Raw genomic sequence first — 27,808 nt, 5'->3', positions numbered from 1 at the left:
ACGCGCTTTCCGCTTTTATAGCGTAACCGGCTGCTGGGGCTGTGGAGGACGCATCGCTCCGCCTGAAGCCCTTCCTGGGTGCGATTGCTTGCTCCTTTTGGTATGTCCTCAATTGTTTGCATTTTAGTGGCTCCATCACTCATTTGTTTTTAGCTCATTTTTCTCTGGCGTTTGTAGCTGGGCGATTTGACGCGCAGCGCGTCCCTTTCCCGTCGCTCTGGAGCGGTAATGTAGCTCAGAGTGGTATGTATAAACTCTTTTAGCAACTCTTTTAAAAATGTTTATGGTAAATATATATTTGTTTACTAAATCATGTGTGCCCTCTTGTAGAGGCCTTGGTTATCCACTGGCGCGTATCCAGCCACCGTTCCCTGGATCTGCGCTGCTGTTTTGGCTCCCTCTCTTTAATACATTGTGGACGCGTCTGGCTTGCCGCGTGACGCCGGCGCGTGATTTACCGACTCTTCCATTCTGAGTTGAATGCGACTGAGAGTCGCTGAGCCAACTTTGGCCTGGTTACCGGACTCCTCAATTAAGATCGTCACCCTCTCATTGAGGCTGATTATTATTGATTTATTGATTGTTTTTATTGATTGATGTTATTGATTATTTTGCATTATTTAGTATTTTGTATTTTTGTGTTGAACCCTTTACTTTTCCTCCCCACCAGTCTTGTTCAGCACTTTTTGGCATGTTTTAATTGTTTGTTTCGTGTTTGGTTAGGTGCGGTGGCCCAGAGGCGGCAGTCCAGTTCCTGGTGGCGGTCCCCTTCACCATTTCCTTTTTCTCTTGTTTGATGTGTGAGTGTAGTGTCACGGGTGTTTTAAGTTAAGGACCCTTCTACTTTGATTTGTCCCTGCCGCCTGGTAAGCCCCTGCCCTCACCCTTAACTGTTTTTTTTATCCTTGCCCAGTGCTAACATTTGTGACTATTAATATTATTATTAGTAGTAATGTGGGGGATTTTGGTTAATTATTTTTGTTTAATAAAGTATTCTCCTTATTTGAAACCGTCTCTCGCCCCTGTGGTATTTCGAACCTGTGTGTCTTAGTTACATGAAGAACTGTTAGAAGTTCAGGATTTCCTGCGGGTGAAACTGCCGCAGGTGGCGTTGTCGCAACCTTTATCTCCTTGCTCATGCCACACAAGGTTTGTTGAAAAGTTGGCAGCCCTGCAATACATGTACAAACCTAATGACAACTCATTGATGTTTCAGCTGAGGTGGACACCCAGCTGCTTGTGATTAGTGAGGTGACGTCACAGAGCATTAATATGATAATATTACATGCTAATTATCTTGTAAAATGTTAGCATAGTAGACCAGTTTGCTATGGTTAAAAACTACAACAATTATTTGCTGTCAACAATGAAATAAAACACGAATAAACGCTCAACCAAAATTTTTGTTATTATTTGAATACACGTTAGTTATTGAAATATCCTGCAATAACTAACTATAGTTTTTATGAATCAGCTTGTCCTTCTCTCTCCCACCACCGCGCCTGTTGTCCTCCCCCTTCTCCCCCTCTCATCATCTCCCTCCCCCCCTGAAGCCCACCCCGCTCGAGCTCATGGAAAAAAACCTCGGCTCGTCCTGGAGCTGCTGCTGCAGAGCGGCTGTTCCTCCTTTCGCCAGGCCGCTGTAGGACATCGCAGGACGGGGAAGGAGCGTTGCAGGTGGCCGGTGTTGTGGAGCTCCGGCGGCGTCTCCCCCTCATGCTGCTGCGCTGCTGCGCTACAAAGAGAAGCACGGAAATCTTCCCTTCGTGCGCAGTTCAGCACCGAGAGAGCCGCAGGAGCCCATTTCTATCAGTTTGAGCTGCAGGAAGGAAGGATGCGCTTCAGAAGAGGAAGAGGGGGATTTCTCACCATGTTTCTTTTCTTGTGTCTAACATGGAGACAGCTGCTGATCACAGGTACGCGTGTGTTGTCTGTATGGACGAAAAATAATGGCAGAAATAGCGCTCTCATCGGCGGCTTAGCCTGTTAATTAACCTGTTAATTTGCATTTGAAGTGGTCGTTTCACCTTTTAAAAATCAACTAAAAATGCTCCTCAAATGTGAGCATTTCTTTGTGTTGCTAATACATATTTCAGTTGCATAGTGTGTTGCCAATTTGATCCTTAAATAATTTTTGTTTAAGGCCAGAAATCTGCACACACTCCACATAACTAAACCACAAACCTGAAGCAAGAATACAATATAATAATATTGTCATGTGGTTCTCACAGGGAAATCTTGGATTTTTATTCTGATCATATAAGTAGAAACATGCCAGATATTTCCTCACTGCTGTGAATATATGACATGGAAAAGGTCCTACAGGGATAGGCTACAATGATACTGAACAGAATAAGCCATCATAAATTGATGTTGATTCAGTCTAAAATGATAGAGAAAAACTGTAAATCCTCACAATATGGAGGAATATTAGCCTGCTGTTAAGGTGATTTCATCTAGAAAGACCTTGGTCAGCAGCATATTTAAATCTTAACCCCTACGTTTTAACATAACATCCCTTTATGTATATGGTGATTATTTGGAATTACAGCAGGTGTTTTCAATTCAGGTCAGGCGAAGGCACCAGACGGAGGTCTCACAGAACTGGGTGTCTAACTGGTTCCCAGTTGCAGTTGTCAATTCGATAGTGGCTGCATTAATGTGAATGCAAAAAAACTCCAACTACACTTTTAGAAATATAGGTTACTACATGTGAGTAACTCTTTCTTCTCATACAGAATTATTATCCTTTTCAAAATAATATCGAGACTGAACGGGTGATATACAGACACTTTGTCACTTTACATTCTTGTTTGACGAGTGGCAGTAGTTGCCTTCTTGGCTTCCCCTGCTGGTGAGCAGCAGTAAACTTTCAGGAATGATTTGAAGAACTGAAGGTGTATTTGTATCAAATTTGACCCAATCAGTTGTTAATGTCGACTACTCGCTCACATGGAACTGATTCTGTACATTTAGACAAACATTTAGAAACCACATCTGAGGATACACTTCAAACATTTAGTTTACGACATCTGAGGATACACTTCAAACATTTAGTTTACGACATCTGAGGATACACTTCAAATATTTAGTTTACGACATCTGAGGATACACTTCAAATATTTAGTTTACAACATCTGAGGATACACTTCAAATATTTAGTTTACTATATTTTAGGGTGCACTTCAAACATTTAGTTTACGATACCTGAGGATACAATATAAACATTTAGTTTACGATATCTGAGGATACACTGCAAACATTTACTTTATCTGAGGATACACTTCAAACATTTAGTTTACAACATCTGAGGATACACTTCAAACATGAAGTTGACGACAGCATCACCTGAAGGGATTAGCTGATGAAACATAAACAGACTGGCAGGTGAGTCCTTGTCCTCACAGCGTTCAGGCTCCTCCCACTGCAGATTCACACAAGGTTACTCATGTTATAGTGTTTATCGGTGTGTATGTGACCAGACTCCATTGTAGAGGATGTGGTCAAAGTATTTGAGCCGCAACAATGAGCCTTCACATGGGCTGTGTCCGAAATCACTCCCTACTCCCTATATAGTACACTATATAGGGAGTTCGCCATTTTGTAGGGGTGTCCGAATGTGTAGTGAGCATTACTATTCCCTATATAGTCCACTCAAAGTTTCCCACAATGCATCGTGAAAAGTAGTGTACAGCTGATGGTCACTAGCCGAGCAAATTTTACCATCATGCATTGCGCTGAAAGACAAATCGCGAAGGGAAGAGAGGAGAGAGAGCAGGAAAAAGCGGAGGAAATATGAATAATCGTACAATAATAAATGTTAATATTTAATATATGTAGGCCTATTGCAGAGCAGAACAAGACGACACAAACGGCCAAAGTGTGATGTTTTCCTTTATTTACTTAAAAAAAACGCGATATATATAAATTATTTATATGAGACTTTGGGCGAGCGGCGGCCGGCCGGCGCCCGGCGACAGGCGGCAGGCGGCAGGGGCCGGCGACAGTTGGCGGTGGCCGGCGGCGGTGGTGGCCGCGGCGGCCGGTGATAGGCGGCAGTTGGCGGTGGCCGTGGCGGCCGGCCGGCCGGCGATAAGCTGCGGTGGCCTGCGACAGGCTTCGGCTGAGTCTTCGTCCGTCAAAAACCGTCACTCAAACCAAAGCGCCGTATGACAGTCTGAAAACTATAAAGATGCGGATTTGATTGACAGATTGTGGCAAGCGATCGCCGAGGAGTTTGGGATCGGGGACGGACTGCAGCCTGTTCAGGTCTGGTGGATCGCGGAGATGTGGGGTGCCGGTAGTGCTGCAACCTGGTCCTGAAGTCAACCTGGACCCGATCGGGATTGTTGGAAATAAAAATAGCAGTGAGGACAATGTAGTGATTGTCTCATTATTGAAAATTATTTTTTTCTCAAGAAATGAGACGGCCACGTTCCCCTTATTGCTGGAGGACTAGTTCTTTTGGTTTTGTAAATTTTCGCAACGAATATGTATTAAAAAATAATTATCCTGGTAATTTCTCTGCGTGAGACTTAAGAGCCGTTGGCGGAATCTGACACGTATTAATTATGCGTCAGGACAACGTCATCAACGGCGCCGAAAGAAATCCCCCGAGTAGTGTCCGAAAGTGTTTTTTCATTTTGCCTTTGAGTCCACTATATAGTGCCCTCCATAGAACTACCCTATATAGGGAGTAGGGAGTAGGGAATGATTTCGGACACAGCCATCATCATTTTTTTGTGTCTAAGTGACGAGTTCAAGTCACAGTCCAGTTCAGGAATTATCAACAGGTCTGATGATGGAGGATAACACAATCAAACATACTTTATCAATCCCTGGGGTATACTGAGTTACATTACTATTAGACGTTTTATTTTTTTACTACATTTTTAACAATAATATTTCAGTATTTGAGTTTAAGTCAACCCTGAATACAGGATAAGCTGTAGACAATGGATGGATGGATGGAGTTTAAGTCACAATTATAGTCAATGAGTAAATGTTGAATTTTTATAATTTTCAAAATAAATGAACAAATTAACTTATTTTCTTTGTTTTCTCTATTGTACTGAAAAACCTAAAATGGAGCTACCATCCATGGACCTACGTGCAATTTAGAGTCATCAATGAACCTATCCCCATCCTGCATCTCTGGAGAACCCGGAGAGAACCCACGCTAACACAGAATACACATCAAACCCGGGACCCTTTCTCTGTGAGGCGACAGTGCTACCCACTACACCACCGTTCAGCCCAATATCGAGCTACTGAACCGCCTATTTCATGTACGTTACACCCCTATTACAAACCCTCCGGTCTGTGATTCATCCATACTTCTGTCAGTTTTAATAACATTTGGTCAAATGGGGAAAACAGAGCAAAAGTTCCTATTATAATAGGAAGAAGAGGAACATTTATTAGGTCTAAAACACTGCATCTGAAGGATGGTGAAGGAGGATTTTTTGTGTTTTGTTTTACTTTTGTGTCGGCTGATTACATGTGAGACACAAACACTGAAACGTCTGATTTATAAATGATTCATTTATCTTTATAGCAACACAACTTTAGAAGCAACATTTTCTAGTGTGTGTGTCAACCTCTGACTGGCGACAGCTCCCACAGAGGCTAGGCAAAGGTTGACTCCTCTATCCAATCAGATCACCTCTCAGCTCAGTGTCGTGCATGTGTAACGGGTTGTGTCTTCGCATGGTTCTACGGTGGATGTACCCTCTTTCGTGTCTATGGTGCAGGAAGGACGACACAGCCACACAGGATTTGCTCTCGGTCTGGTTCCCTTTTACTGGTACAGAAATCAGCAAAACACAGTCAATATCCACAATGTTATGCAGCTGCAAACATTCAGATCTCCAGCTCGGGAATATTTTCCTCTACCGTTACAAAAGACTCCTATAAAATACAATTTTCTCTTTTACATTTACAATAAAGACCTCAGAAACATTGTATTTTGTCCATAGACAATGAACAGAACATTTTGTTGTTATAATACAACAGGTTTTTGTTAACAAAGCCTACCTGGTACAGAAACCTTACATTGAGATAATATAAAATCACATTTAACAAAGCCTACCTGGTACAGAAATCAGCAAAACACAGTCAATATCCACAATGTTATGCAGCTGCAAACATTCAGATCTGTGTGATGAGAAGTAGAAAAATTACTATCCGAAGTAATAACAACGGAATATTGCACCGGGACCAAGCTAGCAAGTGCATGGCTAGCTAAGTAGCATTAGCGGCACGTGTAAACTACTCGTTCATAAAGTTACTATTTCGGCACAAAAACGTCTATAACTTTCAGTTTACATGCTAGTAGTCCTTATAGTAAAATTACATGCTACTCATGGTTTCAAAAACCCTTAGAACATTATAGACAGAAACATTGAATGCAGCATCGCGCACATGTACCCACCTCCAGCTCGGGAATATTTTCCTCTACGGAGGCACGTACTGCACGGCACGTAAAGAGGAATCTGACTGTGCAATTGCGCTATTAACCCACCAGGTGGCTCCAAAATCACAGTATACATGTTTATAAGACAAGCATGTCTATTTTGTAGAAATTCATAACAGGTTATTTCTAACTCTGTTACACCCACCCCTACTGAATTTCGCCCAAAATGATAGACATGCACAGCACCGCGTTCACCATAATATTCCAAAAGAAAACCTAACTTGACATGGTAACACATCCACTCCAACTTGAAAAGTATCCCCAAAAGGATAAAGTGGAAAGAGAGCAGCGCCTAACTCTCTGCCAGCTTCCGGAAGTAGGATGCCGTCTACACCCCACACAAACCTTGTCACATACATAGAAACAGGTCCCTACACCAGGACTAAAACTAACCTGTGGTGAAGCGATGACATAACATTACAAAGAATACCCTGAAATGCACTGAAACTACACTTGAAGGCCACAGTTTCACTGGAACACAGAACATAGTGACTTAGAGACTTTGTCAACAAACTGACCGGCATCACTAACACCCTGATTAGACATCTGATGCAGCAGACGGTTAACTGGCCTCACTACACGTCCAACACGAGTTCTAACTCTGTGTGTGTTGCTTGAATCAGAGTGAATGGAAGGTGTTTTTGTGCTGGGTGCAGTGTCTGAGAGAACAGAATGCGTGAAGCGTGTGTGTACACTTTGGGTGTCAGCTGAAGGGGCATGTGTGCAGCCGTGTTCAGCACTCATCTCCGTCTGTGATCGAGGGTGAGAGCTGCCTGCATGCTCGGGTTCATCATCCACATTCAGAACATCCCCAGTCAAACAATCCCCTGCATGGTTGTCCACAGACGCGCTTGTCAAATTGCCGACCCACTCCCGGGTTCTGCTCCCAGCATCTCCGGCTTCCATAACAGACATCACTCCATCCACGTCGGTGACATCAATGGACTCATTCTCACAGGAGGACAGAAAGCTATGATCCGAGACACAGTCCACATCAACAGGCAAGAGGTTAACAAGCATCAGCAGGTTACGATGCACAACTCTCTCTTGTCCAGTCATAGGATTCCTAATCCGATATGTGTGAGTGGAGGAATTCACATTCACAACAGTGTATATCATGGACTCCCATCGGTCTGCTGTCTTTCCTTTCCCTCTGACACGTTTGTTTGAGACCAGGACACGGTCGCCTGTAGTGATGGACTTCCTCTTAGTTCGGCGGTTATAGAGTTCAGCCTGGTGACTCTGTTCCTTGTCAATATGTCCTTGAGCAATAGCCATGGCCTCTTGAAGGTCAGAGAAACCACATAGCTGTCATAACTGCCAATCTCTGGATCTTTCAGAATGTTCTTGAAAAGGACATCAACTGGGAGACGCGGAACTAGCGGGGTAGCTGGTGGTCTCATGGACAGTACAGTTATACATGAAAGTTACAGTTTGGAGTTGTTGGGGCCAATTGTGCTTTGCATCAGGTGAGAGGGCTCGAATAATGTTACCTAGCGTCCTATTGAAGCGTTCCACACTACCGTTGCCCATTGGATGGTACAGAGTCGTCCGGGACTTCCTCACACCAGCAACCTTCAACAATTCGCTAATCAGTTGACTCTCGAACGAGGCGCCCTGATCCGAATGGATCCTCTCAGGAAATCCATAAATGCAAAAGTACTTGTCCCAGAGTTGCTTCGCCACCTGTTTAGCGGACTGATCTCGACAAGGGAAAGCCTGCGCCAGCCTGGTAAAATGGTCCGTCACTACCTGCACATCGACAGACTTGTTGTTAGAGTCCTCTGCAGTCCAGAAATCAATGCACACAATCTCCAAGGGTGCAGAGGTCTTTATACTCTCCAGAGGCGCTCTCCCCTCTGGATCAGCAGTCTTGCTGATGATACACCTTGGGCACTGGCGGACATAGTCTTTGACATCTCGATCAATGTGAGGCCAGAAGAATCTCTGACGGGCCAGACTCAAGCTCCTAAACTGCCCCGGATGGCCAGCGCTGTCATGAATTCCTTTGAGCACCTCGGATTTCAAGGAATCAGGGACTACAAACTGGTATCTCCTCTTCTTAGAGACCTGACCCTTGGATACCCTGTACAGGATACCGTTGCAAGTCGCCAATTTCTCCCAATGTTTCAGGTACCTGATGACCATGACAGGCTCCTTGAGTTTTTCTCTCCTAGACGGGCGTCGACTGCGTTCAACAAAGTACAACACTCTGGAGAGGACAGGATCCCTCAACTGCCCTCTCTGCAACTCACTCTCCGAGAACACAGGTAGTGGATCTTCGTCAGGGGGAACCAATGGAGACAAAGTGCTGGTAATAGTTAACCATTCCCAGAAAAGATCTGACATGAGACTGAGATGGGGTGACACCATCAGGGTCCGTCAGATCCACGGTGGTCATTTTGCTGACAGCCTCGACTTTGGCCGGGTCTGTGGCCACACCAGTCTCATCAATGATGTGCCCAAGGAATTTCATGGACCTTCTCAGCAGCCAACACTTCTTCGGGGCCAATTTCAGATTGTGCAGGCAAAGGCGACTGAAAACCAGCTCCAGCTGTTCCAAAGCTAACCCCTCGGTTGGTGCAAAGACTAGCAAGTCATCGAGGTAACACAACAGGCTGAGAAAGTTCTGGTCGCCAAATATAGAGGTCATCAGTCTCATGAAGCTGGCTGGACTGTTACACAAGCCCTGAGGGAGACGATTGTACTCGTACAAACCCATGGGTGTCGTGAATGCAGAGTACTTGCGGTCCTCTTCATGCAGTGGCATGTTGTAAAAGCCAGAGGTTAGGTCCATCGTACTGAAAAACACATTTCCACCCAGGGCGACCAGGCAGTCAGCTTGGTGCGGCAGGGGATGAACATCTTTCAGTGTTTGTTTGTTGAGCCATCGGAAGTCTGTGCACACCCGCAAGTCACCGTTCTTTTTCCATACAAGGACAAGGGGTGAGGCAAACTTGCTGGCAGACTTCCTGATTAACTCCTTCTCTTCCATCTCATTTACAACTTGGCGGAGCTTTAGGTATTCGGCAGGTGGCACACGTTGGTAGGGCAGACGGAACGGCCTCTCATCCGTGAGCTGAATCCTATGCACAAACCCCTTGGCCTCACCGCAGTCCAGATGATGGCTCTGCCAATCTGCTGAAACATCACAAGACTCGAGGTCCAGGTCTCCCAGGCCAATATGCTCCAGCCTCTCCTGCACAGCTTTGGCATCCCCTGTTGGAGCTGATGTTCTAACAGGCTCAACAGAGGTAGCCTGGTGAGAGCTCTTGACCTCTGGGATCTCCATATCCTCCAGCGCGAGGCAAGTGTAGACATCAGCGAGCTTGGCGTTTCTCTGCAGGGTGACAGGGCTGTTCGAGACGTTAAGGATCTTCAGTGGGACCCATCCGTCACCCCAGAGAGGTGTCACCACCCTGGCAACCATGATGCTCCTGGGCACAGAGTGAGAAGAGGTTGGCTCAATCATAACAGTACAGCCTGGAGATATCTTCACATTTTGAGGAAATTTCCCCCACAGCAGATATTCACTGCCAGCCGGCAGGGTGACAGCTTTGTTGCATCTGACTAGGGTTGCAAAATTCCGGGAATTTTCAAAAGTGGAAACTTTCCATGGGAATTTATGGGAATAAACAGGAATAAACTGGGAATTTTTAAAATTGATGGTTGGCTCTTCAAAGGGGACTTAAATTTATTTGAGGAAAGTTATTTTGTAGCATAATCTTGACTAAAACAAACAGATGCCATTCAAATACACATGAATATCCATGCCATTCCTCAACCACATGCACAGAGCACACTGCTTAGTGCATGGCTATTGAGACCACACCCCCTACTGGCACTGTGCATGCCTCCATCACATGTACAGAAGATCACTTGAAGACTGGACCACACTTTTGAGCCTGAAGCACAAAGACTATTTGTGTAGGGTAATTTGCAACAACTACTTCCTAGGCAGTGCACACACAACTAATCGTTTTCACCTTACCACTAAGCCAAAGGAAACACCAAACAAACTGTTGAAGCGGCAGAGGCCGATACTGAGTGCTTTACAGCCGCTCACTGCTCTCTAAATGCTTACAATGGGTTAAAATGCACAGGTCACACATTTGAGCTTCTGGACTAAATGAAGTGAAGTAAGTTTTGATGCTATTATGGGGAAATATATTTATTAAAGCTCTAGTCTACGATTTCAAAGGTTTGAAAAAAGCACCCCCCCACACCCCTCCCCTCTGTGCTCCTCCGAGCTTGTATCGTTCTCCCCTCGCAGCCTCCCACCTACCTCTTATATTACAAAAATAGTTCAACGAAATGTGTTTCTGAAAAAATTTTAGGCGAGAAATAAGCTATGCAGTTGCTGAATCTGTCTTTATTTTAGATCGACAACACTCAGTTTAAAAGATTTTCGAGAGCTTGCAGTGTTCTGTTCTGTTCTACTTTCAAATAAATCTGTTGAAATATCTGTTGAAAACATTTTGTATGGATGTTTTCTTATGACTTCTGTTCATATTTATGCTTGGATATAAAATATTCCCAGTTAGTTCCCCTAAATTCCCATTAATTCTACATCTGACTGTGCTTACTTTGTCTGGGGCTCCATCATCAAACCAACGTTCTAGGCCAGCAAGTAAAGAGATTGTTTACAGCACGAGGTGGATTTCTACCTTGAATATTGGGGTTCAGAGCAGGACTGGGACGAAGGCAGGGTTCACCTGGACAGGTCGCAAGACTATCACAGGGCTGACATGAAGAGACAGACAGGTCACCAGTCTACCACAGGGCTGACATGTAGAGACAGACAGGTCACCAGTCTACCACAGGGCTGACATGTAGAGACAGACAGGTCACCAGTCTATCACAGGGCTGACATGTAGAGACAGACAGGTAACCAGTCTATAACAGGGCTGACATGTAGAGACAGACAGGTAACCAGTCTACCACAGGGCTGACATGTAGAGACAGACAGGTAACCAGTCTACCACAGGGCTGACATGTAGAGACAGACAGGTCACCAGTCTATCACATGGAGAGACAGACAGGTAACCAGTCTACCACAGGGGCTGACATGTAGAGACAGACAGGTCACCAGTCTATCACAGGGCCGACATGTAGAGACAGACAACTCATGCTCACATTCACACCTAAGGGAAATTTTGTCATCAATGAACCTATCCCCATCCTGCATGTCTTTGGACTCTGGGAGGAAGCCGGAGAACCTGAAGAACATGCAAACTCTGCGGTCTTACCATTAAGGCAGAGGAAGGCAATTGGCTTGGGCCCCCCCTTCAGCAGGGGCCACCAGCCAGTAGCCCCCCATCATTGTCATTGTAAATTATAACTGTGTACTTCTAAACAACAACAAAAAATTAGAATGCCAAATTCGGATTATCTCTATTGCATAACCGCGAAAAGACGAAAGACAGCAGCCAGGAAGTGAAGTGTAGCGGCTTGTTTACGAATGAGACGTGCTCTGCGCTCTGCAGGGTGAGTAGCTTCTTCTGCCTTATTCTGTGCCTTATATGACACACACACACACGTGTATGTTGTGATTTTTTGAAAAATAAATATTTGGCATTTTGAAATACACTGGTGTTATAACCCTCCACTAGTTGCATATTCGCCACAAAATACATTTCAAGATTCTGTTATTGGTTTTTAAAGTGCTAAATAGCCCGGCCCCATCCTACATCGCAGAGCTCATTCATCACCACTCAACTCCCGGGTCCCTTAGATCTAGTAGCATGGGTCTCCTGCTTTTTCCACACACCAGACTCAGGCAGAGAGGTCACACAGCTTTTGCTGTCTATGGAACCAACTGCTGCCTTCTATCAAGGTCGCTCCTTCCATCTCCAGTTATAAATCTATAGGTTAAAAACACATGTCTTCTCCTTGTCTTTTCCTGCCCTTTTATGACATTGATATTGTTATATGTTCTCATGTTTTGTCTTTTTATTTACATTAGCTACAATGTGTGGCTATAGGTGTGTGTTCTTTTATAAACTTTTGCACTATGTATGGCACTTTGGTCAGTGTAAACTGTATTTAAATGTGCTTTGTAAATACATTTTACTTACTTACCTAAGTAAATCCTCTAATATAGGCCCGGGCCTTTATTTACTCAAGCGCATCACAGCCTAGGCCTTTATTGGAAGGAGGCCAGAATTAGAGACAGGCCCCTATTTCTATTTGAGCAAAACAGACTACCAGTAGAATGAATAAAAACGAGATTTTGTGTCTATTTTAACCTATAAAATACTAGGTGCTCCGCAACTGCCGTATTACGGTAAACAACGTTTACCGCTTGCCAGTATTGCACGCTTGGTGGGCTGCCACTAGGAGGATGATTGACAGGCGATCCTTCATACAATCAGACACACACTTCATGGCTGCACCTTATTGGATGATCGCTTTCACAGCTGTCCTGTATGCTCCCGGATTTCAAACCGACCAACATGGCGGCTCATTTGGAAAATTTCTCTAATTTACGACAATAGTTCACCGAAATGTGTTTCTGAAAACATTTTATGCGAGAAATAAGCTATGCAGTTGCTGAATCTGTCTTTATTTTAGATCGACAACGGTCGGTTTAAAAGATTTTCGAGAGCTTGTGGGAGGTTGCGGCCCACCGTCTCTCGACACTCGCCGTAAGGCGAATGCATTGCAGGGCTTCTAATATAGCTTCAGCCAAAACCTCCGCGACACGAAGGCATTGCACGGCTGACAATGAATGGGAAGCGTGGAAATAACGCTGCCTGTGGACACTTGCCCCGGCCTCCATTAGAGACCGGCCGTTATTTACCTCCACCGACAGCGAGACCAGCCAATGTTAGAGACCGGCCGGAAATAGAATACAGGCCAGTATTAGAGGATTTACGGTACTTACTTATATCTGAAACTTAATTATCGCATTACATTCACTCTTCATTTAGTGCAAGTACTGACAGGTGACTTTGGGGTGGCCCTTCCTGCTTTTTTGTGTTAAAAGAATGAATGAGGAGGGCCCCCAAGCTAAGTTCGCCTTGGGCCCCCAAATTGCTAAATGCGCCACTGAATATCCCCAAATTGGCAAGAGAAGCATGATGCTGACTTTGTGCCAACAAAGGTCTGAAACATTTGTCCTCCGTATTTATCTGACCTTACATCATCTTCTTCTTCTTCTCTCTTAGAATCGTATTCTGGGGATCATGAGCTTCGTCTCTTTTCTTCTCGCCACTCCAGTCGTCTTCCACGCCAGCCTCAGCACGACATGAACACACAGCCCGGTGTAGACAGTGTGCTTGAGTCCCGCCCCCACCACCTCCACCATCATCAGCATCTTATTCATCAGCTCCATCATCAGCACCCTGCCAGACTAACCAAAGTGGCGCCAGCTGCCCTTTTGGAGTCTCTGTTTGGGCAGGAGCCTGGCAGCCAGGGGACCCTCCACCTGCTGGCAGGACGGCATCACGACGTGCAGCCGGAGCACGCTGTGGTGTCTGCCCGCCATCTGGTGACTGTGGTGAGTAATTTGCTACCAGAGGTTCTCTGGGTGAAAAAGAAGGGAAGTGGGTGGGAAGTATTATCTTTTCACACTTGCAAAATGTTGCGGTTATCTGATTAGTGCACATCGGATCACCTGATTTGTGAGGATGAGGAGATCCTCTAAAGGTCTGTGCCCTTTGAATGATCCCTAAGCCTGGATGTGCAGAACTATGACCAAGCCGTGTTAGGAGGTTTTCAGACAGGGAAATAGAAGGAGCAGCACAATATTGAATGTGTTCTGTCATCAGTGTTCCTACACCAGAAAAGCCCATAAATACATGAAATGGTTTAATATTGTGGCCATATACACCGCCTGGCCAAGATAAAGCAATGTGGTGGGAACATATCTTGAATGATGGTGATCCTCGTAGATCAGGTCTACGTCAACATCTGATCTTATGTCTACGTTGAACAGTGCACTGAAGGAACAGGTTGTTATGAGGCTCGTTGGAGATGAGCCAGTCCTGATCGCCGCACAATGCATGCTGGTTAGTTTTGTGTCCGACTTGATCCCGACTTGCTCTGACATCATACACGTGGTCACGATAACCTCACGACATCATGACAGTTTTTTCATCATCTAGGAGCTGATTGGCTCTTATTTTTTACACCATGTTTATTAGAAATTCTAATATTTCACGGTTGAAAGATCGTTGGCTTTTAGTCATATGTTGTACAATGAAAGTTTAATATATTGACAAACATACATTGTTTTGTTGATGATAATAACAACAACAACAATAATAATAACAACAACAATCAAGGTTATTTATAGCCCTTATCAAAACGCGCAATTAGCCTACTAGCAGACATGAAAATTAGAAAGGAAAGAATACAACGATACACATTTAATATATTATATATGTATTAATAATTGAGTATAACTGTCAAACTTTTCTAATGTATAATTACACTTTTGTGCACTATATTCTATCATGCTATTACCTCAATACTACATACTACTATTACCACTTGAATACTACATACTACTACTACCTCAACTTCAGATACACTATTATACAGTATATTGTTTTTATATACACATTATGTTAATATATTACATATGTTTGATGTTATTATTTAATACTTTCATACTTTAGACTTTACGTGTCTAAGTCACATTACTATGTCTATAGGCCCTTTTATGTATTTATGAGCACATGATGCTTTCTTTCTTTCTTTCTTTCTTTCTTTCTTTCTTTCTTTCTTTCTCTTAAAGCGCATTCACACCAAACACGCAGGAAGCGTTCATGTTGCGTTACTTGGTGTGAGTTTGGTTGCACAGCCATTTTTGTTTATTTGCGTCGCATGGGCTGGACGCGCCAGAGAGGGGGCGGGGCTTACCTCCAAGTAGACACTGACAAAGATTCTTCCATCACAGCTGAAATCAGCACTATTGCATGTTGAAGTCCCAGATCCATCAGGAAACCAAACGCCGTCCTGTCTGAATTCATGACTTTACCCAGAGGTGCTGTCATGAACTTTGAGTTTGATTTTGGAAAACTCATAGTTTAACTAACCCTCATTTAAATGAGTTCAATAAATGTGTACTTTAATACACATTAGACGCACATGCATGCCCACAGTGCCCACTTAAAATATGATACGTACATTTTGTTTGTGTTCATGGCCTCAGGCTTCACTTTAAAGATTACAATGCAAATGTAAATCTGAATCTTGACAAATGAGATGTGCATCTTATATTACTTATTTATGTAACGTGTTCCATCTGAGAGCCTCGGTTTGACTGCAGATGAGACATTTGTAGAAGCTGGTGTGAGCAAACTTTGGCCGATGTGATCGTTTGATGAAAAAAGGTTCATCCTGTCAATCTAAGAGGTCACAGAGGAGGTCAAAGGTCAGAGCAAACAGACAGCAAGTGAACATTCGATGAAGAGTTGCAAACTCCTGTGGAGTTGTGGCACTGGAGGAGAGATGCTGCACTCTCTGTTGCCATGGAAACACTATTCATGTGGGTGTGTGTGTGAGAGAGACCTACTTATCGCCACAATGGGTGGTTGCATAACTAGATAAACATCAGCGACCTTCAGAGTGACATTGAGACAGAACAGGCAGACAGGTATGTGCTGGTTGACAATGGAGACGTAGTGAGACAGGATGACAGAGAGAGACAGATGGGTGTTCTGGGTTCATCTATGATTCGCAATCAGTTGGCAAAAATGTATTCTTATGATGGATGGAATGAAAAAGGTAGAACATACATGCAACATAGCTTCATAACATTTGATTCTCTTTTAAACAAAGCCTTTGTGTCCCAGACATTGAACTGCGCGTGTGTTTGTTTGTTTGTGTGTGTGTGTGTGGTGTGTGTGTGTGTGTGTGTGTGTGTGTGTGTGTTTGTTTGTGTGTCAGCCACAGCTGTGTTTACAGTCTGTGTTCACACTGAAATATGACACACACTAAAATCACATCAGCATTTTTTAATCCTGTGTCAATGGACACTTTTTTCCCACAATGCAATACTCAGGGCCACAGCTGGAAAAATAAGGAATAAAAGTAAGCAAAGAATACATTTGAAAAATCTCTTTTTACAAGAGTTTATAAAGTTGATTTCATATTTTTTTTTATAAATTTGTCACTTTTTAAAATCATTTTCTGAGTTCAAGTTCTCTATAAAATGGCCAAAAAGGCTTTCTTACATCAGTTTGTAGGGATGCTCCGATCAGCATTTTTGGGGGCCGATACTGATACCGATCACCAATCACAGAATGGATGGGAGAATAATAATAATAATAATAATCGAGCCGTTTTATGACTGAACATACTGTTGATGACTGTGTAGGACACAGCGGGATTCTGGGTCGGGCTTGGGCTTCAGACTCGTGGTGTGAGCGGGACCGGGGGACTTTTATAATAAAAATGCCGCTCTCATTAAAATCCGCTGCCCGCTCATGGCCACTTGCTCAATCAGCTCCGCTCGTGTTGACTACAAACATGTGCGCACGAGGGTGGCTGTAATTCCATAAAAGCTCACCACGCATCACTAGCGCTGTTTACACTGAAATTTTGACAGGCGTCGTCGTGAAATTCCCACCCTGCGTCATGCGTGGAAAAACAGTCTCGGGTAAAATATATATATAATTAATAATCGATTAATTCGAGTTTGTGGTTTGGGACGATTTTAAAAAATGAAAATCTATTTTCTCTGCAAGTTCCTCCTCCGTCGCCGCCGCTCCCCATGGGCTCCTGTAGTTCATAGTGGGGTCCGCCCTCCCCCCGCGTTTCCTTCCCACAGAAACACAAACACAAGCAACATGGCTGCAAGCACGGAGTTTGTCCCCAAAAAAGGCCACGTTTCTTCAGTGGTTTGGAAGTACTTTGGTTTTGCGGCTTCTAGGGTTGCACGCTATACCGGTACTAATTTGGTACCGGGGTACTGAGGCATTTAAAACGGTACTATATTGCATTTGGACGGGACCGGTACTTGCAGCGCCGCCGGCAGCGCCCGCAATAGCGCGGCGAACTCGCCACGTGACGTCACTGCGTTGTAACTACAGCTGAGAGGACGAGGAGCGACCGGCAGCTTGGGGAGATAAAAGGAAAAAACAAGCAAGCCGGAGGAAACGGCTAGCAAGTTAGCGAGCAGCATGGACTGGAGCAACAAACGGAGCAGGAGGAAAGCTTGGAGAGAGCGCGGGAGAGAGAGAGAGCGAGAGAGTGAGCGAGAGAGCGAGAGAGAGCGAGCGAGAGCGAGCGAGCGCGAGCGAAGCACGGAGAGGAGAATGGCTGCTGCAACCATCACCACGCCGCAACTTGCGGACAAACCAGCGCCGCGAAGTCCGATATGGCCGTACTTTAGCTAAAAACAAATGCGCAAGGCGAGGCAGTTAACGCCGATGCACCACTGTGTAAACGGTGTTTAATACATGCATGGCTAACAGCGGAAACACCTCCGACTTAGCCAAACACTTAAAGGACAAGCACCCAGACCTGTACACTGAGCTCAGGGAACGACAGGTAATTTACTCAGGAAAAAAAGCCACATTCAGTGATTAAAGCAAGCGCCACCCCCCCTTAACAAAAGTAGCTCTGGAAGAAAAAAATAGAGCTGGTTTATTTATATTATTATATTTTATATTATATTATTGTATTTATATTTTCACATTTTTAAAATTGTGTTCATTAGAAAATATTGTCTTTGTGGTATTTTATTTTATTTACTGATAAATATGTTATTGTTCTAAGATTTTCTATTAAAATAAAGTTTTTTTTGCATTCACTTTTTATTTGAAAAAGTATCGAAAAGTATCGAAAAGTACCGAAACACATGTTGGTACCGGTACCGGTACCAAAATGTTGGTATCGTGACAACACTAGCGGCTTCCGACCTCGAACAAAGTACGGTCCGGTGTAAAGTTTGTTTAAAGCCTGTCGCCACTAAAGCTAGCAGCACAACCAATTTGTTTCAGCATTTGAAACAGAACCACGCAACAGAGTGGGACGACTGTTGTTCTCTACGTGTACAAGACCGCAGCAACCCACAAACACATGCTAAGAAGCAGTCAACTTTAGCGGAGTTATTTTCTCATTGCATCCCATACGACAAGAAAGGGTCCCGGTGGAAAGCTGTAACGGATGCAGTCACGCTGCATATCGCGAAAGACATGGTGCCCATATATACAGTGGAAAAGTCCGGGTTTATCCACATGATGAAAACGTTGGACCCCAGGTATGTGCTACCAAGCCGCAAGTATTTTGCTGAAGTTGCCTTGCCTCACCTGTACAAATGTACACGCGAGAAGATCGCTAAAGAGCTGGAGGGGGTGTCGTTTTACTCCACTACAGCAGACATATGGTCCAGCCGAACCATGCAGCCCTACATGAGTTTGGCGGTGCATTTCATTAACGACGACTGGGCTCTGCGCAGTGTCTGCCTCCAAACGGCTTACTTCCCCGAGGACCACAGGGGTGACTTCATTGCCCAGGGTCTAAAAGATGCTCTGAGCTCCTGGAACCTTGCTGAAGACCAACACATCTGTATGACAACAGACAGCGGCACCAACATGATAAAAGCTCTGAAAGACAACGGGTGGCCAAACCTCCAATGCTTCGGGCACAGACTGCACAACGCTATAGGTAAGAGTCTAAATGTCTAATGCTGCATTAGCTGCCCCCTTAATGTATGATGCAATTAATACATTTTAATCAAATTAAAACATGTTTTTCACAAAATGTTAATGCATGATTCATTATAATGGCAGTGTCTTGTGTATGCATTAATAACATTTTTGAAATGTGAAAAAAAAATACCTGGACATTGACCATAATGTGCGTGTTTTTATTTTTATATAGAGAATGGTGTGAAGGACCCACGGATCGAACGTGCCATTGGGGTTTGTAAAAAGGCAGTTGCTGCCTTTTCCTATAGCTGGAAAAAAAGAAGAGACATGAGTGAAATACAGGCTGAGCTTGGTCTACCCCCTCATCAGCTTATAACAGAATCCCCAACCAGATGGGGGTCACGGCAGAAAATGATTGAGAGATTCCTGGAACAGCAGAAGGCCATAGCCTGTGTTCTGGGGTCGGAGAAGAAAAGCCGGCATCTTGTGCCTTCTTGGCAAGACATTGAGGTATTAGAGTCCATAAATAAAGCTGTCAAACCACTCCAAGACTTTACTGACGCCCTGTCCGGTGATGCTTATGTCAGCGTCTCCTATATTAAACCAGTGCTCCATTTGTTTAAAACCAGTCTCCTACAGCCAGATGAGGAAGACACAGACCTCACTAAAACAATAAAAAGAAACATACTGGGGTACCTTGACAACAAATACAGCGACCCTGTGAAGGATGAACTCTTGGACATGACCTCACTGATGGACCCCAGGTTCCGGACAACTTACATTGACCCAGACAAGGTGGAACAAGTCAAGAAGAGAGCTGTCACTGAGCTGCTGGCTCTGCCTGCTAGCAACACTACACCAGCGCAGCCTGGTCCAGCTGTGGAAGCACAACCTCAGCCTGAGCCCAAGAAGAAAAAGACTTTAGCTACCTTCTTCAAGAAGAATGCGCCAGTGCCACATTCCCACCACAAGTCAGAGGCAGTCAAAATAGAGACTGAGCTGGCATCCTACCTGCTCTCCCCTGAGGCAGACCCAGATACTGATCCACTTCAGTGGTGGAAGCGCCATGAACCAAACTTCCCAAGGCTCACTAACCTGGCCAAGAAATACCTCTCTATCCCTGCTACAAGTGCCCCGTCAGAGAGGGTTTTCAGTGTGGGGGGTGGGATTGTTACATGCAACAGGGCATGCCTCAAACCAGAGATAGTGGACAGGCTTGTCTTTCTTGCCAAAAATGTGTAAAAACAGCAAGCATGCACCTCATGTCAAAATATGTTTTGTATACAAAAGGCACCTTTTATTTATCCACAAAAAATGTGTTTAATTAAAGTTATGTTTGCACTTTATCAATCCTAATGGGGAAATTGATCTGTTTTTGTAATAGCCTGCAATCCTATGTTAAATTTATGTTTACAAAAGTGCATGTTTACAAAAGCGTTGTCAAAAAGAGAAACTTTTTTTTTTTTCAAGAGGTAGAGCTTTTATTTATTTTTACAAAATAAAGGTGCACACTGTTTAAAATGGCAGGACCATTTTGTTTACAAAAATGCTATTTTAAAGCATAAAAATAAAAGCAGTTCTTTAAAAAATTTCTGTCATTTGAAGTTTTTTTTTTAAAGAAGGAAGTAAATCAAATAAAATCGTAAATCGAGTTTGGTGTGAAAAAATCGGAGATTCAATTTTTAGGCCATATCGCCCAGCCCTACCTGGAGGGGAGCTATATTCCCCACAGATGGCTCCAATCTCTGACTGCTATGGCTCCACCTGGTGGGGGAGTTCGGAACTCCACACCAACACACCTGAGGCTGATCAGGGACTAATTGACTGCAGGGCTTTTGAGGGTTGGAGACGCAGGGAGTGCGAGTGTGTGTTGGTGGAGACAGGCTCCACGCTGAATGCTCTGGAGAGTACCAGCCAGACCACGAGCGTGACCTGTGGGGGATTTATCATTTGGATTACTTACCTGGAAGACGGTTTATTGAGCGGATCTGTACCTGAGTTTGGATTTCCACAGTTGAAGGGCTGAAGAGGCATTATTTGACTTTTGACCACTGGAGAGCAGCCGCTACCTTAGTTATAGTTTGAGTTTGAAAACCATTTCTTTTAATTCCCTAAAAACATTATTAAATCCTTCATTATACCCTAACTTGCTTGAGTTATCCCGCTGAGAGCCGTGTAGCCTCTCATGACCTCTCATGATAAGGCAGGAACACGGTGTGTTCCTGCCTTAATCCTGCATCGTGTGAATTTGAGGCTGACAACTGCACAGTCTACGACAAGACACGGTCATCCGAGGCAACGCCATCAATCAGCAACAGCCGCGGCAACTTCTTCCGACAGTGGCAACAAAACTGCAGCTACTTCATCTATATTATTGCCATTGCTTGTTGTTTACCAAGTTTAGGTTTTTGTACTTTTCAACATGCTAACTTTCGCTCCACTGTTGCTGTAAGGTAGCTAGCGTGCCTGGCTGAACTAGCTAATGCTAGCTGCATAGACTGTAGCTTTGAAGCTAGCACAAACTGTGATGTCATGAGAGGCTACACGGCTCTCAGCGGGATAACTCAAGCAAGTTAGGGTATAATGAAGGATTTAATAATGTTTTTAGGGAATTAAAAGAAATGGTTTTCAAACTCAAACTATAACTAAGGTAGCGGCTGCTCTCCAGTGGTCAAAAGTCAAATAATGCCTCTTCAGCCCTGTCACCCTAGCCAGAGTCATCTTTCCAGAAATGCCAAGTATTTAGTCCACAAAGGTCTTCTCGAGTCGAACGAATACTGAACCAAGACTGTGTGTGCATTGTTTTTATCTGCACTCCGTTCCGTCATTTCCTGTTTTCCTGTTTAGGAGTACTGGCGCCACCCGCTGTTAAGGAGGCTTATTGCATCTCGCGCAAGCGCAGAACGTACACGCTGCTGTGTTGTCGGAAGCAGGTCGAAGCGGTGTGTACAACGCAACTTTTCTGCCGAACGGGTCAGACGAGAGGCAACAGAGTGGGCGGAGAGTGGTCGGATAAGGCAGTTGGACGTCTGGGCGGTGTGTGGGGGCCTTTAAAGGTTTCATCGTTTTCAATGACTTCATTTAATTATGTAGGAACTGAAACTGGGAATTGTAGGTAATTCAGTCGGTGCCTGGGAGTACCATTTCCCGATACATATAGATAAAAAAAAAAAAGATTTAAAAAAACTCAATCTTTTTTTTTTTTATATGCCAGTGCTGTTTACTGATTCCATGGTAAGCCTGTTACCATTTTGCCTCACCAGAGTCACTACTTCATGACTCCTCTTGGCCTTTTGCCAGTTTATGGTTATATTGGAATGTGTGTGTGTGTGTGTGTGTGTGTGTGTGTGTGTGTGTGTGTGTGTGTGTGTGTGTGTGTGTGTGTGTGTGTGTGTGTGTGTGAGGGACTAAGATAAGACTGCACTTTCTGTGAAACTGATGCACAATGCAGTGAATAAACACAGTATACCATTTGTTCCGGCTTTTGCCTTTTCGCTGGTATATTTTATTCTTCAGATACACAAATATCATAATGCATATCGTAGATTATTTTGCAATGTATCGCATATCATAGTATCGTGATGTCATCACTATCGTGGGCAAAATATCGTGATATTATGGTATCGTGAGTTACTCTGTGATTCCTACCCCTAGTTTGCATGCTAAACTGAGATGGCAAACATTACACGTGCTAAACATCAGCATGTTAGCATTGTGAGCATGGCAGCATCTTTACTGTTATTATAGAGCTTTGTTTGGCAGGCCAACATGCATCCATTCACACATTACACTGGGAGAAGAGGTTGATATCATATCATATGAGCATGCAAACTGTTCTAGATCAGTTGTTTCAACCTGTCTGCTGCCAAGCCCTCCCTGTATCCAATAAAACATTTCAGAGGCCCCCTACATAGGACAAAGACTTTTCCCTCCTGTCTGTACACCATGAATGGATTACACGGTGCCACCAATCCCACGTGGCAGCATCAGTATTTTGCAGAATACCTCTAAAAGCACACAACTATATATATATATACAAAATCTTCCATGGCCAAAATGGAGATAAATTAACATTTGCACAGCCTTTGCAAATGGAACTGCTTCAAGGAGTGACACAAGTGACTGGAATGAGAAAAATTGAGTGGAGAAAATTAAAGTATTTTTCTGTGGGCTGCACGGTGGTGTAGTGGGTAGCACTGTTGCCTCACAGTGAGAGGGTCCCGGGTTTGATTCCTGGGTCGGGTTGGGGTTCCTTCTGTGTGGAGTTTGCATGTTCTTCGGGTTCTCCGGCTTTCTCCCACAGTCCAAAGACATGCAGGATGGGGATAGGTTCATTGATGACTCTAAATTCCCGTAGGTGTGAATGTGAGCATGAGTTGACTGTCTCTACATGTCGGCCCTGTGATAGACTGGTTACCTTTCTGTCTCTACATGTCAGCCCTGTGATAGACTGGTGACCTGTCTGTCTCTACATGTCAGCCCTGTGATAGACTGGTTACCTGTCTGTCTCTACATGTCGGCCCTGTGATAGACTGGTTACCTGTCTGTCTCTACATGTCAGACCTGTGATAGACTAGTGACCTGTCCAGGTGAACGCTGCCTTCGCCCATTGACAGCTGGGATCGTCTCCAGACCCCCTGTGACCCTGAATACAGGATAAGTGGAAGACGATGGATGGATGGATGGTATTTTTCTGTATTTTTAAACATTCACAGCCTTCTCAAGGCCCCCCTGGCAGCTCTCTGATGCCCCCTAGTGGGCCACGACCCCCTTGTTGAGAAACACTGTTCTAGATGAGCAACAACTGAACTAAGTGTACAAACTTTACTAAACATCACATCGATCAGAAAATCCCATTGAAACATTAATGTCATTACTAGGGATGTCCCGATCCAGCTTTTTGCACTTCCGATCCGATACCGATATTTTAGCTTTTAGTATCGGCCGATACCGATACCGGCCGATCCAAGCATGTATTAGAGATTAAAGATATTTACTTATTTTGTTGTCAGACTCATGTGTTAAAAAGGGTTTTACTCTTAAGAACAACTAGCCAACTTAAATAGGTTAGTTTGAATAATCCACAATGATTGGTAATGAGAAGCTGACCTGTTTATTCTTAACAGGGAACGACATGAGTGCATGTATTGTCTTATTTTATCAAGTAAAATATAAGTTATAGGTTTTCTCAACAGCTTAATAGTTAATAGAAATTCAGTTAGAAATATAACTCAGAGTTCCACAGCTTATCAAAAACAATCCTCCTCCCACAGGGAGTCCCTTGCTTTGCAGTCACACTGCTCCAGCCCAAACGGGCTTTAGCCCGTACACACGTCATCACGTCCTAATACTACACACACAATATGGCTTGATGCTGTTTTGAAGGAGTGCATATATTTATCGACAACACTCGACCTGCATCAGCGCATGTGCGCACGAGCGGATCTGTGCGAGCAGGCAGCGCGGAAGCCGGTCCGGTTCCGGTACCGGTCCAGTTCCGCTCACACCACGAGTCTGAAGAGTGCAACAGCTGATCAAAATACAGTGTCAACTCCGTGTTTTCAAAGTAGAAAGCGACATCGTGGTGGTTTAACGAGGCGGAACGGCATCAGAACAACATCAAGCGCGTAAAGTACACGAAGAAGAACGTAGCGGGAGCGCGCGGCGAGGATTGTTTTGGCTGCGCGTCTTGCGGAGCAAGTCTACTGTGCTGCGCGGAGGCGCTCCTAATGTAAATGATTAATGATTTATGAATGAATTGATAGGTGGCTTATTTTGGGCGTATTGATTTTATGGCCTGTACAATGGTAGGGGAAACACTGGACATGCACACAAGTCCGTCTTGTTGTTGTTTAGTGGATGCTGGACAGGTCGCGAGGTGTGCGCTAGGTGTGCTGGAAAACATGGACCGGATTCTGGGGAAAAACTGAAAAAAACTGGAATGGATTACCTACATCGGTGCGGAGTTTTGAAAAAAAACTGGATCGGGAGTCCGGATCGGGATTTTCCCGTGCAGGCCGATCCGATATCGATATGCATTTTTTGCTAATATCGGCGGCCGATCCGATCCAAATATCGGATCGGGACATCCCTAGTCATTATATTAAGTTTCTGTCCTAAACTATGCCCAGATTGTTACCAGTCCTTGAAGAAGGGTTGGTTATTCCTCTGAAGTCTTGCATTTACATTTACATTTACATTTAGGTCATTTAGCAGACGCTTTTGTCCAAAGCGACTTACAATAATCTTGCGTCTTGACTAGGAACCAAATTCATGAGAAATAGGAAGATTCCCAATAGATGGTTTAGTTTAGTGTTCAAAATTCAATCTGCATCCATGAATTGTTTATCCCTAGACACTAGGTTTGCAACGGTTCTCAATATAATATTATATCCTGGGCCCAGTTTTTCAAAACTTGTAATCCGGATCAGAATAATCCGGATAATGAAATCCTCCTTTTCTCAGTCATGGATCAAGGTGATCCTGCTGACTTTATCGGAGTATTTCAAAACACTGGCCGGGTGGATCACCGTGATCCCGACCTGGCTGGATACGGATTACCAAGTCTCAAATCTCCACCTCCAGATCTGAAACATGGCGGACTACTTCACGGAAGGAGCAGCTGGGAGCACGACTTTCACGTCAAAAATGTAAGTTTACCGTCGTCTAACGTTTAGCGGTTTAAGGACCATATGAACGCCAACCAACATATTGTGCTAGCTAACTATATGAATTGTCACGTACTGAAAACCAGGCTGTAGTGATCTCTAATTGAGCCGCGGACGTGCTAACGGTAGCTAACTCGGCTCCATTGACTTGCGTGTTAAGCAGCTAGCGGGCTAGCGGTCGCTGGCTTTGTTTACGAATTTTGCGGTCCATGGTTTGATTTACAAGGTAATTAACCTGACGTACATTATACCATAACTGTTTAAACTAACATCAACCTGTTTAGAGTTTATTAGCATTACGTCATTGGCAACACAGGAGACTGAAAATAGGCTACATGTGTACAGACCACACACTGTGTATGTGTGTTGTGTATGAACTATGCAGTTCATTCAGAAGTGTCAGAATGCTACAGTAATGCTGGGGAAATCATGCTGTTATCATCATGCACACAATTTCTGTGACTATTGTGAATTCCAAATGAAGACAAAGATATTACTCATACTCCCCTTTTTTCTACTTTCAGAGCCCACTCAGCTATTAAGGACAGGGTCTGTATGAGTGCTGGAAATCCTTGGAAATGCTTCAAGTGCAGTGATAAGTTGTTGGATTTTGAATAAAGTGCTGGAAAGTGTTTGAAATTGTAGTTGCATTATTTTTATGTATTATTGCTTGATCAGTGACACAATTAGATAAAAATGTTCCATCCTAATTTGTCTCCCTTTATGTAGAAGGCTCTCACTAAACATAATTGTGGTAATTTAAAGCAAAATAGCATCTGATTTGGTTAAGTAAAATAATCAGTTTGTACACAAACATAGCCAAATACTTTTGCTAGAGCCTTAAATTACTCCAATTTGTTTCAAGTAATGCACTGACAATTTAGATTAAGTGTAATGAACATCTTGAGTAACAATATCTAGGAGAAGCGGAGCTGAGACATTGTCAATCCAAGTCAAATCCACCTCTGAGGTGGGATCCAAATGATCCTGAAATTTTGGTATCAAGCTGATCCAGATCTCTGCCTTACGTTTTGAAATACCCAAATCCAGCCCTTTATCTGGATTCAAGGGAGGATTGGATTACCAAAGCTGAATCCTGATCTTCAGGATCGTGATTCTCTGGATCTGTGTTGAAATACCCAGTTTTCAGATCAGATCACGATTTAATCCAATCCGACCAGGATAATCCAGTTGGATCACTTTTGAAATACTGGGCCCTGGCGATCAAATTCTTGCTTTACTGCCAAATGTTAGTTCACCGTTTCAAGACAAGTTCACTGGTTATTGGACTGGATACATCTGACCGCTGCTGATGAGGATCGTGGCATTCCATTTGATGACCTCTGGTCATTTAGATCATTCTAAAACGCTGTGTAGTTTAGATACACTGTTGGTGCATCTGTCTGTGCAGAGACATGCGCTCATGAACAATAGTTGTACAGGGCTCTAGAGTGTGACCATTTTGGGCGCACATGTGACCAAAAATCAGTGACATGCTACTAAATATGTTCTTTGGTCGCGCCGGTGCTCCATTCAGTTGGTCTGTTTGTGTGTGTAGCCCCCCCACAGCGTACAGAGATGAATCACCACGGTCTGAGCCAATCAGAGGCAGAGTAGGGGCGGGCCTTCGTCTCTGATTGGCTCTGACCCCGGTCTCTTCTTCGATCTTGCACGTAACACCTGTCTCCCCTCGCACTGTAAGATACTGGTCCGGTCTCATCGGGCACAGAGCCAATGTCAACCAAAATCAATCAATCAATCAATCAATCAATCATTTGCGACTCATTCTGTCAGTCACATTTCAAAAGGCCTCAATTTTCCTGATCTACATATCCTCCAATCTTCTTAGAAAAACAATGGCTTGTAGTAACTCTATCTAAATCTATGAATATTAACTATTCATAGATTTTTTATGATATGATATATGATAACTATGATTGACTAAAAACATTAATGTATCAGAGAGAGTTGGAATACGTGGAGGTTGAGGCAGCACTCACTACGTTTGGGGGCTCCTGTCTCGCGTGTTCAAGTTCAGATCTTTGGGAAACACCTGGAAA

General features: G+C 43.9%; 1 protein-coding gene across 3 annotated transcripts in view; it reads left to right on the top strand.

The window, feature by feature from the left end:
- The first annotated feature begins 1,647 nt into the window (after positions 1 to 1,647).
- The window catches only part of ptprr (protein tyrosine phosphatase receptor type R), a 144,182-nt gene continuing 118,021 nt past the window's right edge, over positions 1,648 to 27,808 (top strand). For 2 of the 3 annotated variants that reach the window (XR_014599121.1, XM_084038503.1), the window contains exons 1-2: positions 1,648 to 1,916; positions 13,645 to 13,976. Coding sequence is in view for 2 of the 3 variants with exons in the window: in XM_084038503.1 (XP_083894629.1) it covers positions 1,835 to 1,916; positions 13,645 to 13,976 (414 nt within the window). In the remaining variant the exon portion in view is untranslated. The remainder of the gene's footprint in view (positions 1,917 to 13,644; positions 13,977 to 27,808) is intronic. The other variant, XM_084038504.1, reaches the window with a different exon arrangement.

This window comes from Eutrigla gurnardus, assembly GCF_963514095.1.
Source record: "Eutrigla gurnardus genome assembly, chromosome: 21".
NCBI lineage: Eukaryota > Metazoa > Chordata > Actinopteri > Perciformes > Triglidae > Eutrigla > Eutrigla gurnardus.
Note: the sequence above shows the minus strand (reverse complement) of the source record. Positions and strands in the feature narration are given on the sequence as shown.